General features: G+C 53.3%; 10 protein-coding genes across 10 annotated transcripts; 4 read left to right on the top strand and 6 right to left on the bottom strand.

The window, feature by feature from the left end:
* Window positions 1-66: 66 nt before the first annotated feature.
* Window positions 67-2,984, bottom strand: VE01_04557 (uncharacterized protein). Its single transcript, XM_018274028.2, has one exon. It carries the CDS (start codon window positions 1,663-1,665, stop codon window positions 151-153), a length of 1,515 nt encoding a protein of 504 aa, XP_018131266.1. The 5' UTR covers window positions 1,666-2,984; the 3' UTR covers window positions 67-150.
* On the bottom strand, window positions 2,719-3,567 carry VE01_04556 (uncharacterized protein; the record flags this gene model as incomplete). Its single annotated transcript, XM_018274027.2, has 2 exons — window positions 3,266-3,567; window positions 2,719-3,095 (listed from the first exon to the last, which is right to left on the bottom strand). Exons 1-2 carry the CDS (start codon window positions 3,387-3,389, stop codon window positions 2,719-2,721), a joined length of 501 nt encoding a protein of 166 aa, XP_018131267.1. The 5' UTR covers window positions 3,390-3,567.
* A 1,330-nt stretch (window positions 3,568-4,897) lies between these two features.
* VE01_04555 (uncharacterized protein) lies at window positions 4,898-6,328 on the top strand. Its single transcript, XM_018274026.2, has 3 exons — window positions 4,898-5,136; window positions 5,532-5,697; window positions 5,846-6,328. The coding sequence occupies exons 1-3, from the start codon at window positions 5,030-5,032 to the stop codon at window positions 6,050-6,052; spliced, it is 480 nt and encodes a 159-aa protein (XP_018131268.1). The 5' UTR covers window positions 4,898-5,029; the 3' UTR covers window positions 6,053-6,328.
* A 1,537-nt stretch (window positions 6,329-7,865) lies between these two features.
* On the top strand, window positions 7,866-10,165 carry VE01_04554 (uncharacterized protein). Its single transcript, XM_018274025.2, has 3 exons — window positions 7,866-8,458; window positions 8,603-9,026; window positions 9,083-10,165. The coding sequence occupies exons 1-3, from the start codon at window positions 8,276-8,278 to the stop codon at window positions 9,820-9,822; spliced, it is 1,347 nt and encodes a 448-aa protein (XP_018131269.1). The 5' UTR covers window positions 7,866-8,275; the 3' UTR covers window positions 9,823-10,165.
* A 195-nt stretch (window positions 10,166-10,360) lies between these two features.
* On the bottom strand, window positions 10,361-11,594 carry VE01_04553 (uncharacterized protein). Its single transcript, XM_018274024.2, has 4 exons — window positions 11,233-11,594; window positions 11,151-11,166; window positions 10,926-11,062; window positions 10,361-10,872 (listed from the first exon to the last, which is right to left on the bottom strand). The coding sequence occupies exons 1-4, from the start codon at window positions 11,430-11,432 to the stop codon at window positions 10,719-10,721; spliced, it is 507 nt and encodes a 168-aa protein (XP_018131270.1). The 5' UTR covers window positions 11,433-11,594; the 3' UTR covers window positions 10,361-10,718.
* Window positions 11,595-11,659: 65 nt separating this feature from the next.
* On the top strand, window positions 11,660-12,945 carry VE01_04552 (uncharacterized protein). Its single transcript, XM_018274023.2, has 3 exons — window positions 11,660-11,875; window positions 12,002-12,108; window positions 12,196-12,945. The coding sequence occupies exons 1-3, from the start codon at window positions 11,790-11,792 to the stop codon at window positions 12,285-12,287; spliced, it is 285 nt and encodes a 94-aa protein (XP_018131271.1). The 5' UTR covers window positions 11,660-11,789; the 3' UTR covers window positions 12,288-12,945.
* Window positions 12,946-13,017: 72 nt separating this feature from the next.
* Window positions 13,018-13,859, top strand: VE01_04551 (uncharacterized protein). The gene is made up of 3 exons (XM_018274022.2): window positions 13,018-13,202; window positions 13,296-13,656; window positions 13,714-13,859. Exons 1-3 carry the CDS (start codon window positions 13,077-13,079, stop codon window positions 13,842-13,844), a joined length of 618 nt encoding a protein of 205 aa, XP_018131272.2. The 5' UTR covers window positions 13,018-13,076; the 3' UTR covers window positions 13,845-13,859.
* Window positions 13,553-15,204, bottom strand: VE01_04550 (uncharacterized protein). Its single transcript, XM_018274021.2, has 2 exons — window positions 14,874-15,204; window positions 13,553-14,820 (listed from the first exon to the last, which is right to left on the bottom strand). The coding sequence occupies exons 1-2, from the start codon at window positions 14,980-14,982 to the stop codon at window positions 14,102-14,104; spliced, it is 828 nt and encodes a 275-aa protein (XP_018131273.1). The 5' UTR covers window positions 14,983-15,204; the 3' UTR covers window positions 13,553-14,101.
* Window positions 15,205-15,749: 545 nt separating this feature from the next.
* On the bottom strand, window positions 15,750-17,959 carry VE01_04549 (uncharacterized protein; the record flags this gene model as incomplete). Its single annotated transcript, XM_018274020.1, has 2 exons — window positions 15,750-17,358; window positions 17,442-17,959. The coding sequence occupies 2 exons, from the start codon at window positions 17,957-17,959 to the stop codon at window positions 15,750-15,752; spliced, it is 2,127 nt and encodes a 708-aa protein (XP_018131350.1).
* Window positions 17,960-20,103: 2,144 nt separating this feature from the next.
* On the bottom strand, window positions 20,104-21,075 carry VE01_04548 (uncharacterized protein; the record flags this gene model as incomplete). Its single annotated transcript, XM_018274019.1, has 1 exon — window positions 20,104-21,075. The coding sequence occupies one exon, from the start codon at window positions 21,073-21,075 to the stop codon at window positions 20,104-20,106; it is 972 nt and encodes a 323-aa protein (XP_018131372.1).
* Between the last annotated feature and the right edge of the window lie 155 nt (window positions 21,076-21,230).

Below are 21,230 nucleotides of genomic sequence, written 5' to 3'. Positions count from 1 at the left end.
GCACAAAGCAATTTGACACCAACTAAAGCTTTACCGACATCCAAAACGTAACAAATGCTTAGTTTCCAAAAAGATTTAATAATATCATTAGCACATCTATACCGTTCTACATATCACGACCATCTGCACAAGCCCTACAGAATCCACCAACTACTGTAATTTCCACTTCGCATCTCGATGCAAACGAAAGTCCCCAGACCGAAGAGCAAGCACCATGCCATAAAACCCCCCAATAGGCCACATCTGGCTAATTCTCTGCGCCCATCCCTTATTCTCACTTCTGCCACCGTCTATATCGGCCTTGACCTTGTCAAACACACTAGGCAAAGTAGTAGCCTTGAACTTTGACCTCAGTGCTTCATACCAGGAGCGATCATAGACCTTCCAAAACTCCTCCTCGGTGTAATAGGTTTGCGCGTATAGCCACTTACGCCCACCGAGCTCATCCAATTTCTTCTCCAGCGCGCGATTCTTATCGATGAACTCGTCGTAGTTTTGAGGGCCCCAGCCCCAAATGCCGATGTTGAGCATGGGCCTGGATACGCTCGTAGATGCGACCTCTCCCTTCACGTCTCCGTCCGATGTAACCGGGTGGAAGGTAGGCGTTGACGCAGCTCTCAGCGGACAAAGCCAGAGTGGCCAAATCCCGAATTCCTGGCTTATAAAGTCGATGAAGACTTTAGCAGTGCTATACGGAATAGCGAGGTCTTGAACAACGAATTGCGAAGAGACGCCACTGGCGTGGAGAGCGTGATATAGCGTGCGTGTATGCGAGAAATCGTCTAGCAGCCAGCGAAAGAAGCTGTTGAATGGGATATACTTGAAGTAAGTGTAGCCCTGACGGCCCACCCAAAAGGCCGCTCGATCATAGCGGAACAGATACTCCGCCAAGGGGATGTACTCCGTAACGGAAGCGAATGGTGCGAGATTCTCCGTCTTTTGCTGGATGTGGAGATAGAACCAGGGGTCTGCGGCGTCGCTGAAGGTTGTTGGCGTGCAGTTGTCCGGTATGTCGTTGGTTAGCTGACCGGTGATAACGACACCGTGATACTTGGAAAAGAGGATCCCATCAACATAGTCGCTCTGCAAGTCGCCGGTTTCCTTCTGAACTTGATCAATAGCCTCTGAGACTCCATTGAGGCGTAAATACGTCGCTTTCACAAACTTCTTAGCTTCCACAAGACGCAGCTCCATGAGCGTCACCGTGCCGAGGGTGCCCAGCGCGCCAGCAGCACCATGGAATAGGTCTGGGCGCTCAGTGGCCGATGCCTTGACAATCTCGCCATTCCCCAGTATCATCTCCACTTCAATGATGGAGTCGTTGAAGAACCCGTGGCGGAACGAGCTGCTCTCCCCTGAGGTACCGGAAAAGCCACCACCGGCAGTGATGCCGGGGAATTCCATGACAACGGGGGGGACGAGGCCGTAGGGTAGAGTTGCTTCAACGAGGCGATCCATGGGGACGTTGGGTTCGACGAGCGCTGTGCGCTTCTTCTCATCGATTAGAACTACATTGGATAGGGCGCTGATATCGATGGTGTTGGTCGCGACGCGCAGACGAGTAGAGTTACTAGAGCCGTGAAAGATGCGGTACGGTTTCCCACGTTCTGAGAAGCCTTGGACTGCAGCAGCCACGCTGTTGACGATGTTTTCGTGCTGTTCCATTGTCGCGATGAGAGATGAGGCTATTATCAATGGAGGATATCTTTCGTGTTCAGGAGATGTAGTCAATTGGAAATATGTGTTGGTCCCAAAGAGCCATCGTATTTATTTAAGGGAAAGGAGCAGAATACTCTGTCCTTTGCAATGCAAGGAGGCGCATACCCTGACCATTGCGAAAAAAAAATGATATACCATACCATAGGTATGCATGCGTGACTTGTCATTAGTTGAGTTTCCATCAATAGAGACTTCAAAGTCAGTTTCATTCAGCAACTATCTCTGGTAGAGATTCTGTATGTGGTTGTTCTTCAAATGTGCACTGCTGTGCCCAGTTAGGAAAAAACGATGAATCTCGGCGGCCGCTTTATGACAGCCCGAACATGCATCCAACTCCCCCTTCCAACATCCGAAATTGAAACGTGTGACATTGATTGGACGGCGAGGCGAAGAGATTTATTCTGAGCGAAAGACTTAGCTATTGGTTTATTGGTTTGGAAATCTCCTTTTGGCTGCTTATAGTTCATGTGTTGCATTTTGTTTGTTTGAAGTCGCCTGTCCGCGGAGAATCGGCATCCGTGGAGAATCAGCCTCGGCGGCTGGGATAGACGGGGTGCCAAGGCCATGACGTTTCCAAACTCACCTGTCCCGCCGCGTACCGCTACTACCCGTAGAGCTTGGGATTGGGAGTAAGTGTTATGGCGGTGAGTGATTGAAGGTTGGCAAGTTTATTTGGGGCTCTGGGATAAGGTAGGAGGGTAATTGGGTGTTGATCGAGCTGCTGGTGGTGGGTGGGATAAATGTGCCAGGTGCGGGGTCGAGATAAGGCATAATGCCAGCGAACTATTTTCTCGTCAACGATACAATCTCATAGACCACAAGCTGCACGAGTAGAATGAAGAGCAGAGATTCTCTATTGTAGAAATCTTCTCGCGGAGACTCAATCGTCCACCACTGTATCATCTACCTCTCGCAATTCTCCATGAAATCCATGCTACCTCTCCACGAAAGCCATGCCACATCCTCCGCGAAATCCACGCAAAGCTCACGTATCTCCGCTTACAACTTAGCAAGCACCGCCTCAGCACCACTAACAGTAACACCCTGTCCCTCCTCCTTACCCGCATAAGTGATCTTCCCATTCTCCAGCACAACAGCCCAGCGCCCAGTGCGTCCGCCCGCAGCCCATCCCCAGGTGGACGCAAGCTTGGTATCGGTATCGCTCAGGAACAGGATGCTGTCGTCCTTGACGCCCGAGGCCTTGGCCCAGGCGGACATGACCCATGGGTCGTTGGAGGCGACGACGGCGACGATGTCGACGCCCTTGGCCTTCAGCTCTGGGAGGGCGGCTTGGTAGCCGGGGAGGTGGGAGACGGAGCAGGTGGGGGTGAAGGCGCCGGGGACGGAGAAGAGGACGACCTTCTTGTTGGCCCATTCTGTGGGGGGAGGTGTTAGCTTTGAGATCGGCGGGGGAGAGGTGGGTGCGAGGATGAAGGTGAAGTGGGGAGGGGGTTTGAGACGGAGATCGGAGCAAGTGGGGTAGAGTGCTCGGAGGTAGGATCGTGGTGAAGGTGAATTGAATGAAGCATTGACGGAGAGAACATACCCTTGGACGCATTGTATGGCACTGGCATGCCACAGGCCTTGAAATCAGCGTTCTCAGGGCTGTAAGGGACGTAAGAGAAGGTGGTATCGGCCGGGAGGGCATCTCCGACTTGAGGAGCAGACATCTTGATTGATTTGGTAGGGTTGACTGAGGTGATTGAAAGTGTGTTTGTAGTTGAGTTTGGAAGTGTGTGAGGTGTGTTGTGCTGTGGTTGAGTTTGTGAAGTTGTGAAGTTGTTGTTGATAAGAAGAGGAGGTGGTGGGGTGATATATAAAGGTAGAAGTGGAAGAAGGTTGGGTGTGGGGCGGTTAGTGGGGGTGTCTTTGTTTGATTTGTGTTTTATAGAGTGGTGATGATGATGTGCTTGGCGGGGATTGTATGAATGGATGAATAAGTGAGACCTTAGTAGATATACGTATGTATGTATATGTAATGTACGTGTGAATCTCTTTTAGAATGAATGCGGCCTTTTTTAATTGTGTTTGTACTTTTATCAATCAGTAGTTTGCATAACTTGTAAGACTTCTTGTCTTAACTTTGGACGGGCACACCCGGCTTTGGTGATCTATTTGCTCTGTTCCTGTCTTCCTCTTGCCTAAAACGGTGTGACATACATATCTTACATACATACATACATACTGTAAGTTACATACAGCTCATCACAGTAACAGTATAGGAGAGTCAGTACTGGAATTCATATTTATGTTGATTCCATTTATTGTGTCTTTGATCTTAAGTCCTCTACCTTTACCCCTCAACCCTTCGGTGACCCCCGACGCGGCCATCTCCAATTCTCCGGACCCTCCCCGACCGACCTAGAACAACCGCCTCCCTACATTCTGGAGTATGAATCACAAATCACTCGCCACTACAGCTCCATAACCAGGTCCAGGCCACCGAATCTTTACAAACCCTCTATAAACTTATAAATCCCCCTCTCCCTCCCTCTCATCCGATATCGCGAATACGACCTACAGCTAGCAAGATGGGTCCCGCCTTCTTGGCCCATGACGCGGTTTATCTCCTAGGACTCACCTTCTTAGTCAGTACGACTAGTATACACCATGCCGTGCCCCGTTCCTGTCGGAAGCTTTACCGAACACCGGAGATGGCGCACAGGGGGGTGGTTATTTGGAATTATAGCTTGTTAAATGCCAGGGGTATGGATCTTTTCTTCAATGGCTGGAATCGCTGGGCCCGCGGGGTTTGTTGGCGGGGTTTGTTGAGGTGGGAGGGAGGGGATGGATCCTTTCGGCACGGAATGAGCTTTGTTCCGTGGTTGGGCCGTTAGTTGGTTGGTTGGTCCCGGTGTCGGTGAGGATTGACCCCGCGGTGGAATTGACGTCATAGGTGAGCTATGTCTAGCTATTATATTATCGAATCCTCGGAATTGCGGATGTATAGGCAAAATAAAAGTTAGAAGGTAATATGAGAATAGGGATAGAGCTGTGAGGGTATGATAGTATCAACAAAGCTAAAATAGCAAAGAGAGAATGCGATAGTAGCCACGCGTACATAACCTTCGAAACACTCTTCGATCCTTCTGATTACCTCACGACGCATGAATGACTAATAATCATGACCCCTCCTCGTCCCCCAAGGAAGCTGTAGCACACATCTCCAAAGCCTCACCCCAGATAACCTTCCTATGACTCCTCCTATATAAATATAATAAATCCCTCTCGTACGTACACGATCGTCCTGCTCGCTTTTCAGCTCTATAATCCTCACTCCCCAGCGGCCAATATCAACACCACAGACAACATGCCTACCTCCACCCTCTCCCCGGATCAACGACCCCCTTACCCGCCCTTCACTCTCGAGACTGCGAAGCAGAAAGTTAAAGCCGCGCAGGCAGCGTGGAACACAAAGTTTGTCCTCGTTCTTATGTTCTTCACTCCTCGCCCCATCATTCCTTTCCCCCTTGTTCTTTCGTCCTGCTCATCCCCCTTCGTTCCTTCCTCATATCCCTATCTCCCCTGCTCCTTCCTCATTGCCTAATTTCCCCATCGCCCCTTCCCTTTCGATCCTTACTTTCAGTAACCCCCATCGTTCCTTCCCATCGTTTCCTCCCACCGCCTTTTATTATCTGCTCTTTCCTCCTACCTTCTTCTTCCCTCGCTCTTTCCCTCCGATCTCCTTCCCTCTCATCCCATCCCCTTCCTCCCTCGTTCCTTCCTCCCTCGTTCCTTCCTCCCTCGTTCCTTCCTCCCTCGTTCCTTCCTTCCCACGGTCCCCAAAATATACCCTAACACCCATCACTCAGAGACCCAAAGCGCGTCGCCCTCGCCTACACACCCGACACCATCTGGCGTAACCGCGACCGCTTCCTCCAAGGCCGCGAGGAGATCGAAGCCTTCCTGACCCACAAATGGTTCGTCGAGAGCGGGTATAGGTTAAGGAAGGAACTATTTGCTTTTTCGGGGAATAAGGTTTGTTTTATCTGTCCTGTCTGTCGCAACTCTGGGTCTTCACATACCCCACACCCCACCTGCCGTGGGGATCTGGTGGGGAGATAGGTGGGGAAGTGGGAGAGAGAAAGGGGAGTGGGATGGCAAAACAGATACTAATAACCCACAGATTGCAGTACAGTTCTGGTATGAGCATCATGACACCTCTGGGCAGTGGTTCCGCACCTACGGCCTAGAAGACTGGACGTTCGCACCTGATGGACGCATGGAGAAGCGCATGATGAGCGCGAACGACGTGGCCATCACAGAGGAGGAGAGGTGGTTTAAAGATGGAGTTGATGTGGATAGTGTTGAGATTAGTGCGAAGCATTGGTAGATCCACTGTGGGCTGGAATCAGAAGTGCGAAGAGAGCAGACTGTGGGTAAAAAAATGGGAACTGGAAAAGGAAGTCGACTTTGAGTATGGCTGCGGAAAAGGGGGGGGAATCTACAGTACTTCTTTGTTCCAATAATGGTATATACTCAAATCAAAGGCCCTCGCTATACGGATACGGCTCAGATCATCTCATCGTGGCTTGCTGAACAACAAACCAATGCAGGTCCCATGTCTTACGTGGCTCACTAAGCCCCCGACTTAGCCAGGGAAAATGGGCGATGCTGTGCTGTGTCGTATATCGTATTGCCCTCTCCTTATGATATGAAGGTCCAGATGGATGGTTTAGGATATCTAGCTGTGGTGACGTGCTCTGAAATGCAGGTCCGTATGAGAAGGGGGTCGCATATAGCGGCAACAATGAATGGATTGTCCATTCTGCAGCACAGATAAAGGGCCTGGCTAGGTTGTCTGCATATCGCGATACGATACGGATGCCTCAGATCCCAATGCGTGGCTTGATGGTGGCAAAACCTTGTCTCACCGTTGCAGGAGCTAATCCATCAATGCGGCTGCAGTGCTCCAGTGCTGCAGTTGGGTGAGACGGCTATCGACTGCAGGTGTATTCGTAGCCCTGTAGTGTCTGTGCCTTGCCAGCCTCCTGATATTGCCCAGCCGTGGTGGTTGAAGGTGGCGTATGGGTTTGATAGGGCGGTGTGGTATATGACAGCGTCGACAGCTCCTAGTCTAGGTTTATCGGTGAGAGCCCTCCGGAAGGACGTTGACGCCGTACAATCCCTCCATTCTCGCGTCTAGTATCATCGCAATCCGTCAAGGCCCCCATCATCTCATTCCATCCCTGGACCAGATCCTCAGGGACACTCTCCCGCTGGACCCTACGGCACGAGTTGAGATCAGACGACGGGAGAAACACGGGGGTCTCAAGATAGCTATCTGCATGCCTCACTCACATCCACCCTCACCGTACCTGCCGTAAGGAGAGCAGAGGTCGCATGTCTCAAGACCCCGAGATTGCCAAATCCTGTCTCGAGCGCGCAGAACGCCCGACTCACCTCAGCTCAGTTGTCCCCAACCTCAGAAGCGGGGGATCAATACTTCACATCTCAGAAAGAACGTGTAACATCCCCAATCCACCCTTTACGCAATACCACCCCGCAGCCCCCAGCCCGCTACCGATTCCCCCAATCCATCACTCCTGACTCAGCGCCATGCATAACACACCCCCGCCAGCCAGCACACAATCCCACCACCGGCACACTCCGCGCTTGTGCCGAAAAAACCCAGATCCGAATACTCACTAACCAACTACTCATGTACGCGCAGTAGATCCAAGCCGCGCCACTCTCCCCATCAGATCTCACATATCTTCCCATCGCGGGGGATCGGAACAGGGAACGTGCATACAGCACCCGATAAGGGCATGGTGGTCGTGCGCGGCACGCGGCACGAAGCGTTAGCGCCGAGCGATTATCCCGTTCTGGCGCGTAGTGGGGCGAGGAGGTGCTCGATGGGGGTGCGTGCAGCAGCCGTGAGTTCTGGATGCGGATGGCGAGGGTGAGAGGGGGGTTGGGATTGATTGATTGATTGATGCGCGCTGCAGGGGAGGGGGTTAGTCGCGAGTGAGAAAATTCCTGGTTTTCGTTTTCGGTGAGGAGGCAGGGATGCAGGGTTGCTAGACGTGGAGCGGCGGGGGGAGGGGGGGCTCTTTAATAGAGTTCCCGGCTGCATGGGGGAGCTACGGATGTGCTCACGGGCCTCTTTTGGGGGGTTGGTATGGATGGATTGGGGAGGGAGTGGGAGATGCGATGGCGAGGGGAGAGAGAGACGTGCATGAGGGGTCGATAGTGGCCGATCGCGCGGCTTCCACATCTTCTCCCGCCGGGTCAGCTTCTATGCTGCGTTTCCTGTTTTTCTGCTTTAGTCGGCATTGTGCCAGGCCGGGGATGCAGGAGGAGTGTCGTAGCATGACATGGCTGGGAAAATGCGATGAGTCTGTCCCGTTCGTGCCGTGGTCGCCTCCTGACAGATTCCCGCACCGCACATAAGTACGGTGGGTTCTCTCTCTGTTTCTCCTGTCGCTTGGTTTTGGAAATGGGGAAGCTTACATCTGTCTCTCATCTGTCTCTATCAGCTTAACTTTTGCGGTTTTGCTCATTGCTTTTTTGTCCTATTGCTTCATCTCTGAGACGACGGCTACGAGACAGGATGGTCTACTCACTTGCGTATCGACGCCCGGCGTATGTGGAGCCTGAGATCTATGCATCGAGGCAGCCGGGGAGTGAGACGGAGGGTAAGGAGGAGTCTGTTCGATCGGGAAGGTCTGGAAAGAATGCAGGAATTCCGGCGGCATTGGCTTTTGATAAAATTGTCGAGGGAGGGACCTGTGCTGTGAGTACCCGTTTCTCACCTCTCATTCATTCTGGAAGCAATCTTCATCGGATACCAGCGTATCTGATTTGTTTCTTACAATATTTTATTTATTCCATCCGTAATGTATTTTGTCGATGTACGACCATACTAATACCACCCCAGCCATGCACGCTCCGCGATTTCATGGACTACATGCTCTACGTCGAGCACTCGGCTGAGAATCTGAAATTCTACCTCTGGCTGAACGACTACACCGAGCGCTTCAACAACCTCACCGAATCCTCCAAAATGCTCTCTCCACAATACATCTACGTCTCCCCCGAGCGCAACTCCCCAGTCACCATGCCCCTCCCCGCTGTCCCCAAACGCCAAAGCTTTGCCAACGAAGTCTTCAAAGGCACCGTCTTCGACAACGACCCCTTCCGCACCCCCCGCTCCTCAGACTCAGACCTCACCGACCGCCCCGCCGGCTTCTCCCTCCCTTGGTCCAACGTCCGCATCCCCGGCAGAAAATCCCCCTCGCCCACCAAACCAAACCGCACCCTCGCCATCTCCGCCTTCGCCGAAAACGGAATGCGACCACCCTGTACGTCGCCCCTTTCCACTCCCACTCATCAACCTTCACCCACTAACACCCCATAGTCTCGACACAACCCTTCCGCGCCGAAATCTGCCGCGTAATAAGCACATACCTCCTTCCCTCCTCCCCCCACGAACTCAACCTCTCCTCGCGCGACCGCGCCACCCTCCTCGCAGCTCTAGAACGCACCACCCACCCCTCGGCCTTCATCCGCGCCCGCGCCGCAATCGACGACTCCCTCCGCAACCAATCCCATCCCAACTTCATCCGCTGGGCCATCGCTAACGGAAACCCCCCTCGCATCTCCTTCGCGTGGTGGGGCGGCATCGCCTTGCTATTCCTCGGTACCCTGGTGGCGATGCTTCTCACACTATCCCGCGCACCAAGGGGATACAGAATCCTAGCTGCGATACCATGGGTGTTCGGGGCGTCGACGTTCGGTATGGCAAGGGAGGGATTGTGCGTTTGTCTGCATGCGATGCGAGCGCGACAGGTGCGGCCGTGGGAGTTATTCGGGGACAGCGAGGCGGAGGTGGAGATGGGGAAGGCGGAGTTGGATGGGATGAGTATTACGACTAGTGGGTTGAGTGTTATGATGGGTGCGGGTGAAGCGCCGTGGGTGGGACGGTATAAGAAGAGGGGGTTGTTGAGACGGGTGTTTGAGAGGCAGGTTAGGGTTGTGGAGCCGGCGGTGAGGGAGGTGCAGAATACGTTGTTTGTGCAGGCGTTGTTGGTGGCGGTGCTGGGGACGGCGGTGGCGACGGGGGTGTTTGTGGCGATGCCGAGTGGGAATTTCTTTTGAGTGTTTTGTTGATGGTGTTTGGTTGATGGTTTGGTGTATATTGAGGGCGTGCTTGGTGTATAATGGGGAGTGATTGGGTTTGATATTCTTTTTTGATGTGCGTTTGTCTATACCTTTCTTCTTCTCTAATAGGGTTTGCTCGGAGTACATACGATTATAACGAGCTATGATGAGGCGCCCTTATGGCGGCCAAATATATATGATATTTATGACAAGTTAAGGGTATCAGATGGAGATGTGGCAATGGCCTATCTTCGATGTGATTAAGGAGAAGTCTAGAAAGGAAAGTCTAGTCGTTTTGATATTGATACTAGCAATTTAAGATAATAGCTTTCGTCTCCTCAGCACCGTTTCTCAGATGCTGGCTTATTTGGTTGCAGCCCTCAGTGACCGAGAGCCCCTATTTCAACACAGTTGCTGTAAACGCCAGCTGTTCCGTAAATGCTCAGGTGTTAAATCCAGCCTTGACAGTTTCCAAAATGGCCTCAACGGTCCAGGAATTTCGAAGCATCAACGTCACTTCAATAGGGCGAGGGAACTGATCACGGAGTTAATACCATTTATATACACGCCCAGAATTATATTCTTCAAACAACACGCGCATCAGAGCGAACCGAAAGTAATTCCATCCTCGTCTAACCCTGGCATATAAGCCGTGAAAGTAATAGAACATCTCTAGATGCCAGGACGTCTAAATCCACACTCATTGCACCCCCTGCCCGGTTCAAGCTTCCCATGCGTCGCCGACACTTGTCATTTTCCACATCGGGCCGTAATTTTCTTCGCCGGCCTTCTATATCCAGTGATATCCCCCTCCACCACCAACAGGCTCAGCGCCTCGCTTTATCTCCGTTCTAATTCCTCCATACCAGACGAAATACTGTCTGTCGACAGATCTAGGCACTCGCCACAACTGGCTCGGGAGTCTGCTCTGCCTTCGCCTTCTCAGCTGCCGCTGCTGCCTTGCCCTCGGGGCTGTTCTGGTACATCAAGATACGGGTGACTTGGATGGCACCAACGCATCCAAGGAAGAAGTTGACTGTGGCGAGACTGAGAGATGGTTAGCATCGGCACGGATATGGTAGGGGTGGGAGAGAACGTACAGAATGTTCTTAGGCTTGATGATCAAGCACCAGCGTGTCCAGATAGCGCCGGTGCAAGTGAGGGCAGCGTTCTGGGTAAGAGAGAGGGACTCTGCTGGGCGTGCGAAGTCGGAAACACCAGCAAGGACGAGGGCCCACTGATTCGAGTTAGCTGTGTGATCAAACGATACTGGTATCGACGAGGGGTCGAGGAATCGTAAATTCCGAGTGATGGGGAAATTGTACCTTCATGACCGGAGCCCTATTCGCGAGTTAGCTTTCTTGTACGCTGGTATATAAATTCAACCTATTGGGTCGCGTGGCTTACCAGAAATGCACCGTCTTAACTCCGATCGGGCTGTCCCACGCAGTCTTGAACCAGCTCGCCTTTGCGGCTCCCTGTGCCTCAGAGGAAGTCCCCTGGAAGCGTCGGCCAGCGCGGGCTGTGTTGCGGGCGAAGGCCGATTGGAATTGGGCCCTCGTGGCATTGTTGAGGATCGGGCGGGCGGTGCGGAAGAGAGTTGCCATTGCGACGGAGTGTCGAAGCAAGGACGCTTCTACCAACTTGATCGTTATTCGGACGGGGGAGGAGAAGACGACTATCGAGGCCGGTGCAGTTAAGCTTCAATGAGGCCAGTGAGGTGGAGTAGATGATAATTCGGGGTGCGAGGCCGACGACTCACAAGAATGTTGAACGGCCTATTGCGGAGAGTTTGGGGAAATAATCCTTGTGCATCCTCCAATCAGTTGCTGATGTTGCATAAATCGGGTGTTTGTGCACGGCGCGGAACAACGTTTAAGCGACGTCGGATCAACAGCTTCGTGAATCGGAATTGGAGGTAACAAGACCGCCAGCTCGAATCTTCAAGCATACAACTGATCACCATGTCGGGCAAATACGCATTCACCAAGGGCCTCAAGGAGGTGCGATTCCTGCTGTGCCAGACTGGCGAGACGAGCAATGCTACGAGGTGCGACTCCCCCCGTCCCAGCTCCGTTGTTTTTCGGGACCCCATTGCGCCCCGGATGCAATTGAATGCGAGCCATAGAGGCATACAGGCAGTTGAGGATATTTGCTGATTCTATGAAACTCACAGATCTTTTCTCGCACGCGCGTACCCCACGATGAAGAAGAACAACCCGACCACGCCTATCATGATCCGCGAGGCCGCAGGGACACAACCACAGGTTTTCGCCCGCTACGGTCAGTACAACATCAGCCATAGAGAAAGGATATCTAGGGCGCACTGCAAGTACAGATGAGAACAGTATGCTGACATTGAGTTTGCAGACTTCGGCAAGGAGAAGAGCGAGCTATTGGCTGGGCTGACGGATAAGGAAATCGAGGAAAAGGTTACTGGGCTTGTGAAGTCCGAGGCGTAACTTGTTGGCGGAGGATGAGACGGATGGCAACGGGGCAACTGTATATATGGGATAGAAGAGGGCCATGAATGAAGATTTGTACGAGCTGGATCCCCGAGAGCCGATGCGTGTGCCTACGAACGAGACTATGTGCCGGTGGTGTGCCAGTTTGAGAAGTACTCGGAGATTCAGAAGATGTGATTCATTTGTGCAACTGCATTGGTGGCAATTTTAAAAAGAACGATGGCACTATTTCACGTGGAAAGAATTACTAGCCGGTAGGAATATGGGAAGGGGCCACTCGCCTCTAATCTGAAGAAGGGACGACCTGACATGGCAAAGGAAGGAGCAACCGGTTTGCTAAAGGAAGCAACGACTGACTTACCAAAGTAAGGAAAGAACGACTCACATTCCAAACGGAATGAACGGCCGTTTTGCCTTCCTGAGGAAGGAACGACCTACTACAGTTACTAAGGGGAGGAGCGACTGACTTTCACAAAGGAAGGAAGGAACGACTAACTTCCTAAAGGAAGGAACGACTGGCTTGCTTTCCTAAGGAAAGAGCGGCTGACTATGTAGTTGCCAAGGGAAGGGGCATCTAACTTGTGTTCTAGGGAAGGGAAGGAACGATCGAGTTGCTGTCTAGAGGAGGCATCGATCGACTATGGTCATTTCTAGAGGACGAACTATACACAGTCACTCACTACCCGCCTTTAGACCTTTACATACCGCGAGTATACGCTAGGCTACGCTGGTTTTGACATTTAAAGTAGGTACCGCATACTAAATTAGTTTCCTCAAGAAGTCACTATGGAAATGGCATGGCTATATGATAACTTTCGACCTTCACGCCCAAACATAGTTTTGTATCTTTCCTTACTCCATATTCACCTCACTCTTCTTCTGAAAGCACCAACAAATTACACAAACTCTACAGTAAGTTTCCTTTAGACGGGTGTGTTTATAGCCTCTTCGAAACCACATCGACGTACATATTTATTGTCTTACCTAACACTCACTCTTGCTCAGTCCAAACCAAACCCGATGGTGGACATCAACTCACCTTCATCTCCCGATACAGGGCAAGATGCAACTGCTGCTCCCGGCCATGGCAGTGACCCCAAAAACATGCCTCCAACAAATACCAGCGATGCGGAAAACATGCCTCCAAGCAACGTCAGCGATTCCAAAAAAAAAAATCCCCTTCGCCGTGCCACCCGAAAGGATCACGGCCACCACGAAGCAGAGATGAAAAAGACTGACCAAGAGTCTGATTATGAGTTTGCCGACGTGTCCGATCCCGAGGAACAGTATGACTTCATAATGGACAAGATGATGAACATGGACGAGGACCAGTATCAGGCCTATAAGAAAAAACATCCCCGGCCAAGTGAGTCCCATACCATTTTGCTAGCTCACCAATAGCCAGCTAAACGGGAGAAAATAGATATGTCATCCTCAGGATCTTGCGGGCCCGAGGTGGCATTTAAGTATTTAAGGGAAATGTACGACGAGGAGGACGAAGAAGATGCCAAAGAGGCTGCATCTGCCGGGAGCCAGCCAACGAAGAAGCAGTAGTTGGGAAGAGGGTAGGCTTTCAAGCTGTCTTTCAATGGAGTTTCGGGGGCTAATCTTGTTGTGACAGCTACCTCGGACGGCTTTCAACCTGTCTTTCAATTGGGTTTCAGGCGCCAATCTTGTTGTGACAGCTAGCTCAGACAAATAAAATAATTGTGCACTGTGCTACTCGTTCCCGTATATAGCCATGGTATTTCTCGTAATTTTTAAAACGCCAATCCTTTCAAGCCACCCATATACTCCTGTCCAGAACCCCACTATTCTTCCTCGCTCTCGCTACTCTCCCCACCTCCCTTCGCCAGCTCTCTTTCCAGCTCAGCCTCAAGATCCACCTCCTCCTCCCTCTCTTCCTCACTTTCCTCTTCCTCCATTCCCCCCTGCGCCGGGCTCCCCAGGTCCAACGCCTCCACATCCCCATCTCCATCTCCATCCCCATCCGCATCTTCATCCTCATCCATATCTACATCCACACGCTCAACCGTTCTCTCTTCCCTTCCCCCCAACGGTGTCCCAAGCCCCAGTCCAAACGCCCTCGTCGGCGCCCTCCCTCCCGGATATTCAATCGTCAACCCATCATCACTCTCACTCTCACTCAAGCTCTCCCTCCTCCTCCTCGGTGCAGTCTTCTGCCTCTTAACCTCCTCCTTCGGCGCCGCCACACTCTTCCTCCGGCCTTTCGGTGCCGCCTTCACAGGACTCTCGTCCTGCGTTGGTCCCCCTTCCTCGCCCTCCGCTCCGGACGACCGCACAAATGCCATCTCGAACACCGAGTCGACCGGCCGCAGCTCCCAGCCCGAACGGCTGGCGTCCCAGACGAGCACGTAGCGTGCGGCTTTCTTGGGAGCGCCAGAACTACGTGGGCCGTGGTAGAAGGAGGTAGATGTTGCCGTCGACATGGTCAAGTTGTATTTGTGCTGGTCGGAGGTGGAGGGTTTGAGGAGGGCGGAGGTCGCGGGCGCCGGGGGGGGGGGAGAGTCTGGGAGCGTTAGCTGGGGTTGGCAATGGAAGCGGGGAAGAGGGGGACCGTACATTTGATGGCTGTGATGAGGTCCTTGTTGCTTAGGCCTTGGTTGAGGAGGGCAGGGCTGAGGAAAATGGGGTAGCTCCCTGAGGTTGGGGGCCCGGAGGGTGCAGCCATTGTGTCGTTGTATTTAGCGTTCAAGTTATTGATGAAAGCTGTGGGGTAGGCAGGGATGTGCTGTCATTTGTTCGTAATTGGAGGCTGTTCGAATGCACAGGACCATGCGACTGGGTGCAAAAGATTCGTCTATGTGAAGGCCAAAAGCCAGTTCTAGATATGCTCTTTGTGGTGGTTAAGAGCGTGGCAGGTTGTCGTGGATGATGAGTGAGGCTGGTTCTGGCTCACTGTGTAAGCCGCCGGGTGACACCCCGATCGGCGCTTGCCGAAGATGCGCCGTTGGCGCTAGCGTCCCCATCGCCGGCCCAAAATCTGTGCAGGGACTATACTGCTTTCAGTCAATATCAACCACAATAATTCCAACAGTTTCTGACAACTAGACTATTAAAATGAATCACTGGCTCTGGAGGTTGCAAAGCCAGTAACCTATCTTGAAATTACCATTTATAGGAATTTAAACAAACTCAGCTGCTCCCAACTACTAATACATACAGGACTGATAATCTTTATTTTTATCACTTCTGGGGAAATTTCTAGTCTATCAAGGTAACTACTACGAGACCCTATATAACTCTTATTATATGGGATGATTTGTCCTAAACGACCTGGGTAAATCGAAACCGTAAAAGGTAAATAACGGCGAAATGGAACATCCTAACCTCTAAATTCAAACAACGACCTGCATTATTACCGTGGCAGTCCTTCAACCTTTTCAAAAGCAGCAAAAACACAGCAATGCTTGCAAGCCCGAATCAGCTCGCCCAAAGTCAAGCCGTGGTAGACTGACCATCTACTCCCGCATCAGCAACAGCTCCGTTAGGATGACCCTCAGCTGGCCCTCTAATACGGGGTCCGTATCCGCCGCGCCCCCATCGGCCTCCATTGCCTCCCCTTCCGCGAAGAGAGGGGCCTCTCGGAGGCTCATTGCCGCGGGGATTCCAGTCACCGCGGGTATTATAAGTAATGTAGCCACCCCCATATGGACCGCCACCGCCATACCCGCCGCCACCACCGTACACTGGACCACCGCCATACGGTCCACCACCGCCATATGGTGCTCCACCAGCACTGTACGCTCCACCACCAGGGTACCCACCGCCACGTCCTCTATGCTGGGCCATCGGAGCCCCTCTCCCAGCACCCCGCCCACCTCGATAACCCTGCCCATCTACTGCATCCGCTCGTCTCGCCCCCTTCTGCTTCCGCTCAACCGTGAACTCAATCGGTTTCAGCGGCGTCCTCACCCACTCTAGCCCCTGAATCCCCAAACACACCTGCCTCTCCTTAGCCATCGTCCACGCCTGAAAGCACTCGCCTGGACTAAGCTCCAACCCGCCATTATCCTCTCCCACCCCACCCAACTCCACGATCCAAGCGCGACAGTACTCCCCCTTCGGGTCATAGTCCCACGACTGCTTAATGGGGTTGAAGCTGCGGCCGTCGCCCCGTGGATCGTTGCCCACACCAGCCACATACTGCCAGTTCCCCCAGCAGCTGCTGACGTCGTAGTCCTCGAGCGCGTACTCGTACCACTCCGCGCCCAGGCGCCAGTCGAGCTCGAGGTGCTTCGCGAGGAAGTTGGCGACATTCTGCCGCGCGCGGCTAGATGTGTATCCCGTGTGCGCTAGCTCGCGCTGGCTCGCGTCGATGAGTCCTGTACCGGTTGTTCCGTTGAGGAAGCGCGCGAGCGCTGCTGAGCTGGCGGGATCAGTCGAGGGTGTGGTCCATGGCTGGGAGAAGTCGCGGCGGAAGCCACCGATGGAGAAGAGGAGTGCATCGTACTTTCGCGTGCAGAGGCGCATGTAGTCGCGCCAGAGGAGTTCGTATCGGACTGCTGACGTGCCGTCAGTCTCGCCCTTGCCGAAGCCGGGGGTGGAGGCGCAGGAGGGGAGATTGGAGTCGCCAGATTCGAATGAGACGAGAGAGTTGTGTATTTGACGTGCTGTGATGCAGCCTTGAGAGAGATATGAAGAGAGGCGTACGCTGTAGTCTGCGCCCATAAGGTCGTTTCGCGTGTCTTTGTAGGTGGTGATGGCGCCGGATTCGAGGAGGTGGAGGAGTCGGGATTGGGCGGCCTGGGATCCACCGTGGAGGGTGGGGGATGGTGGCATGGAGCTTGGGCGCAGTGGGAATGTGGGGAGAGGCGATTGGGATACGGGTGAGAGGAGAGATGATTCAAGATCTTCGTAAGAGTTTGGTATAACGAATGGTGGAGATTGGGGCGGAATTATTGACATAGGAGGTAACGGTGGTAGTGTGCCTTTGGCCGGCGTGGGTAGGAGAGCCCGAGGCGCATTGAGGAGTGGTTCAACAAGCTTTCGGTAGGTGGTGAAAACATCTGGAAGCTCACTGATGTCCTTCAACGGAACGTCATCGCTGTTTGGGTTAGAATACTTCATATGAGCATCACAAATATGGGATGCAGTTTGGCAAAGCACACAGTACAAGGGGGGACATACTCATCTACAAAGTACTTCTCATCCTTCCACAACTTGAAGTCGACACCTGCCGCGTCACAAATTGTTTTGCAGTCTTTCTCGTCAAGTTTCTCCTCGACGCCTTCTTCGGCAGTCATCCACACAGCAGCGATATTCACCCCTTTCCCATTAAACTTGAAGCCTGCTAGGAGATCCTTCAGAACATCACTTAACATGCCAACTCTTACCTCTAGTCCGCTGCCCACGTTTCCCAGGGTCTCCTTTAACTCCCAAACACTCTCCGCGATGAATTTAGCCCGGTGTGGCCCGCATCTCCAGAATTTGCCAATGCTGGATCGTGCCTCGGGATACGGACTCTTCTCCTCGGAGTCTTCGGGGATGAAACCAGAAACTTCTATTTGCTGAGCCGGGAAAGCATAGACGGGAAGGAGGTGCGTATATGTTTTAGCGGCGTCAGTAGCCGCAGCATGGAAGATTGGGTTATCTTCCAGCCGGAGGTCCCTCCGTAACAGGTAGATGAGAATATTTGGAGGCGTCATCGTTCCTTGTGTCTCTCACACGTCTAACAATAAGATTGGAGGTCGACGAAGATTGAATCTGTCAGGAACTCGCGGAATCATGGCAGTAGCGATGTCGACTTAGAGCTGTCATTAGCCCCAACTAAGGGCACAAGCACCGACAAGCCATGAGCTTGTTATATAGCATCTAGCCATGCCGATGACATAAGTCTGAGCAAGCTCCTTAGCCCCGAAGGAAGGGCCCGCAGAATGGCGTCGGTCACACAGGGTGCCACCAGTCCCAAGGGGCCCGCGTCGAGGCAGCCTCCCGAGGTCCCCGCGGATTGCAAAAGCGGGCTAGATGGGGGTCCAGCTGCACCACGCCCGGCCTATGAGCGCCGCGCGCCATTCCCGGCGCTCAGGGAGCGTCGCACCGGCGGTGCCCAAACGTGGACTCCACGAGCTTCAGCCGCAGTTGGAGTGGCACGAAGAATGGGGGGTGGGTGGTGAAGGAGATCTCCTTGTCGGCGCCTCTATCACGAACCATCACCACGGCCGCATCCCTTTCAATTTAGGAGCTGAGGGCGTGGTGGAAACTTGGTAATTGGAGTAAGATGGAAGCGAGCACGGAGGGGACGCACAGGAGATCGGGAGTTGTGAAACAAGTGAGACGGGATGTGCAAGCGTAAGGCAGTGGTGGAGAGCAGAGGCACAGAGCGGATTTCTGCATCGTGATGCCCAGTTCCTGGTCCGCCCAACAGAGAGTAGCCCCTGTAGTCTGAACATTATCACCCTGAGGCGTCCAATGATGGGACTATGTGTGGCCCATCGAGTTCATCGAGGGAGTTTAGCGCGTTTATGGGCATTTGCCCACCCATTAGTTTGTCGATGGCGTTGAGGCCGAGCGCGCGTTCACTTTCGGGAACGAGGACCTGGGTCCATGGGATCCCCCCAGCTAGACTAGATAGAGCCTCCCGGCGCTTTTCCAGTGCCGTCGCGGGGGGGCGATGGCCCTACAAATGCACACTTACCTCAGGCTGTATGTATGTCAGGATGTATGTCAGGATGTACGTCTCAGTTGGCGTGTCCGAATGTACTGCGCTGTACTGTACGGTGTCATTCTTGGAGGTTTGTGATTGCACGAACGTCTGTCAACCACGAAATTCTTCACCGCCGCCGAGATATGAGGGGTATCTGCATCAATTCTGTATTAGCTGGTAGTGTTCTGTGCCTCCAATGTGTTCGCGAGGTGGTACAGCGAAGAAGTTGTACAATGAAGTTTCACATCCGCCTTGTGTAATTCTGTGAATCTGGATCCATATCTCTTGTACATATGGATCCGAAAGTACTCTCCGATACTCGTACGATATGCGCCAACATACGCGGCCCACAACGCCCATCAAACTGTACAGTAGCGTCAAAATTCGAGCCCCTCTCGCGCCTCTCTTCCCTACTTAGTTGGAGGGAAATTCCCACATTCCAGCGCGACAGGGATCGCAGGCTGCAGTAGTCATGGTCGCCTATCTTTCCTGCCATTGGCCTTCCCGCGCGTCTCCGCCGACACTACTCGTAACAAACTCCACCGTTCCACGGAGGATAAATGTGATTGAGATCAAAAAGGGGCACGTGAAGAAATGGTAATATGAATAAAAGGAGCCAAGATGTTATTGTTTCGACGCACCCAAACCTCGGAACACACTCGCCACACACTCGCACAAACAGGATCGGCGCTGGGATAAGCGGAATGAGAAGGGGCTAGCCAACCCCAGGATCGCGAGAAGACAGGGACACGGATCCATCCTCAGCTTTGCGCCACTTTGGCACGTTCTTGCCCGCCTTGTCTATTGCCGTACGAGGGGGTTGCGGTCGTGCTTGATTGGGGAAGGTTTGGCGAGCGGTGTTCAGGGTATTGAGGGTGTTCAGAGCAGGTTTGGTTATACACCAACAAAATATATTCTCGTTCTTCCGCAGCTGAGGCCTTGTTTTGGAAGGGCAGCATTCTGGCCCATCATTGATCTAAGACACGGAGGAACCGAGTACAAACACCCCTTCCCCCCGCAGCCACTGACCGCACCCGAAATACGGGTCGACAGGCGCCAGACGCCCCGGAGCACAAGACTTGTTTGTCATGGCCCGAAACAGAATGATGCCCGGTGCAACGATACATGAGGCTCAAGAGTTCCTCTCTAAAATTTATCCCCCAGACCAGCCAACTTCACATTCTTCGGCACCACATATAGCGCCCGACCCTCCGTGTACACCGATCCTGCCAAATCCTCCACCCTCCCCTTCACCCACGCCTTCCTCTTGTTCTTCCCATTGTCTGCCCCTTCCTCCATCCACGACCTCACCACCCACCACCCTGCACTCTTAACAGGCCTTTTATATCCCAGCTCAAGTCTTGCCGTAACCCCCACGCCTCCGTCCAACCCCCTCATCCCTGTCCGTGCCAGGCACTCATCCAGCAGCGTAGCCAACAAGCCTCCATGCACCACCCCCGGCCACCCCGACAGCCCCCGTCCCAGCCACGCGAGCACAACATACTCTCCCGTAGTCTTGTTGCAGAACACCCGCTGGTACCCAATCCCCCCGTATCCTCCAAGCGGTCCGCTCGTCAACCTGTTCGCGAGGCCATCACCCCCGGGCGTCGTATATGCATCCCACGACTCCCATTCCTCCCCGGCCATCGATTTAGCGAGCGGCAGCGCCTCGGCGTCCGCACGGAGAGCTGTGGTGAGCTTCTGGCCCTCGGGGGACTCGGGACTGGGGAGCGGAGGGGGCGCCAGTAGGCCGGTGCTGAACTTCCCTACCGAGAGGCCCAGAAGGAGGAAGCCGGACGCCAGGATGAGGGGGCGAACTGATTTTCGTTGGCTGCGAGGAGGAGGAGGCGGTGGGTGATCGGAACGTGGTGGTGGTGGTGTGGAGGCGTTCAGTTGGGAGCGCAGGTCGTTGTGACGGGGAGTTGGGACATCGGGGGTTTGGGAGGGTGGTGGAGTTGAGTATTGCCTGCATTGGGAGAGCGGCGATCGGATTGTTCGATGTATCGGTGCGGACGATGAGTAGATGAGATGTCGTGCATGCTGGCCATGCCCAGTCGGTTTGCCTTGGAGCTGGAGACGCAGGGGGGCAAGCCCTTTTGTGAAGTTCTTCGTTGCCATTGTGTCTCCCACGTAGTCAGTCCAATATCTCCGGATTAAAAGTGCTCAGAATGTCGAATTGCGAGGGCTACTCCTGTCTCGTCCCAGTCACTTAGCTCAGTCGCTGTTGTGTTGTTGTCGCGACGTGTTGAGTTTGAGCTCGGTTGTTTGGCGGA

This window comes from Pseudogymnoascus verrucosus, assembly GCF_001662655.1.
Source record: "Pseudogymnoascus verrucosus strain UAMH 10579 unplaced genomic scaffold scaffold_16, whole genome shotgun sequence".
Lineage (NCBI taxonomy): Eukaryota > Fungi > Ascomycota > Leotiomycetes > Thelebolales > Thelebolaceae > Pseudogymnoascus > Pseudogymnoascus verrucosus.
Note: the sequence above shows the minus strand (reverse complement) of the source record. Positions and strands in the feature narration are given on the sequence as shown.

Bases quoted from the DNA above. Each gene is read 5' to 3' on its own strand.
- VE01_04553 (XM_018274024.2), bottom strand. From the start codon at position 11,432: ATGGCAACTCTCTTCCGCACCGCCCGCCCGATCCTCAACAATGCCACG. The intron at 10,873-10,925 runs GTACGTTCTCTC...ACCATCTCTCAG, and splicing joins ATCAAGCCTAAGAACATTCT to TCTCGCCACAGTCAACTTCT.
- VE01_04552 (XM_018274023.2), top strand. From the start codon at position 11,790: ATGTCGGGCAAATACGCATTCACCAAGGGCCTCAAGGAGGTGCGATTC. The intron at 11,876-12,001 runs GTGCGACTCCCC...TGAAACTCACAG, and splicing joins GAGACGAGCAATGCTACGAG to ATCTTTTCTCGCACGCGCGT. The intron at 12,109-12,195 runs GTCAGTACAACA...TTGAGTTTGCAG, and splicing joins ACAGGTTTTCGCCCGCTACG to ACTTCGGCAAGGAGAAGAGC.
- VE01_04554 (XM_018274025.2), top strand. From the start codon at position 8,276: ATGGTCTACTCACTTGCGTATCGACGCCCGGCGTATGTGGAGCCTGAG. The intron at 8,459-8,602 runs GTGAGTACCCGT...ATACCACCCCAG, and splicing joins TCGAGGGAGGGACCTGTGCT to CCATGCACGCTCCGCGATTT. The intron at 9,027-9,082 runs GTACGTCGCCCC...AACACCCCATAG, and splicing joins AAACGGAATGCGACCACCCT to TCTCGACACAACCCTTCCGC.
- VE01_04555 (XM_018274026.2), top strand. From the start codon at position 5,030: ATGCCTACCTCCACCCTCTCCCCGGATCAACGACCCCCTTACCCGCCC. The intron at 5,137-5,531 runs GTTTGTCCTCGT...CCCATCACTCAG, and splicing joins CAGGCAGCGTGGAACACAAA to AGACCCAAAGCGCGTCGCCC. The intron at 5,698-5,845 runs GTTTGTTTTATC...AATAACCCACAG, and splicing joins TTGCTTTTTCGGGGAATAAG to ATTGCAGTACAGTTCTGGTA.
- VE01_04551 (XM_018274022.2), top strand. From the start codon at position 13,077: ATGGAAATGGCATGGCTATATGATAACTTTCGACCTTCACGCCCAAAC. The intron at 13,203-13,295 runs GTAAGTTTCCTT...ACTCTTGCTCAG, and splicing joins CAAATTACACAAACTCTACA to TCCAAACCAAACCCGATGGT. The intron at 13,657-13,713 runs GTGAGTCCCATA...GGGAGAAAATAG, and splicing joins GAAAAAACATCCCCGGCCAA to ATATGTCATCCTCAGGATCT.
- VE01_04550 (XM_018274021.2), bottom strand. From the start codon at position 14,982: ATGGCTGCACCCTCCGGGCCCCCAACCTCAGGGAGCTACCCCATTTTC. The intron at 14,821-14,873 runs GTACGGTCCCCC...TAACGCTCCCAG, and splicing joins CCTCATCACAGCCATCAAAT to ACTCTCCCCCCCCCCCGGCG.
- VE01_04557 (XM_018274028.2), bottom strand. From the start codon at position 1,665: ATGGAACAGCACGAAAACATCGTCAACAGCGTGGCTGCTGCAGTCCAA.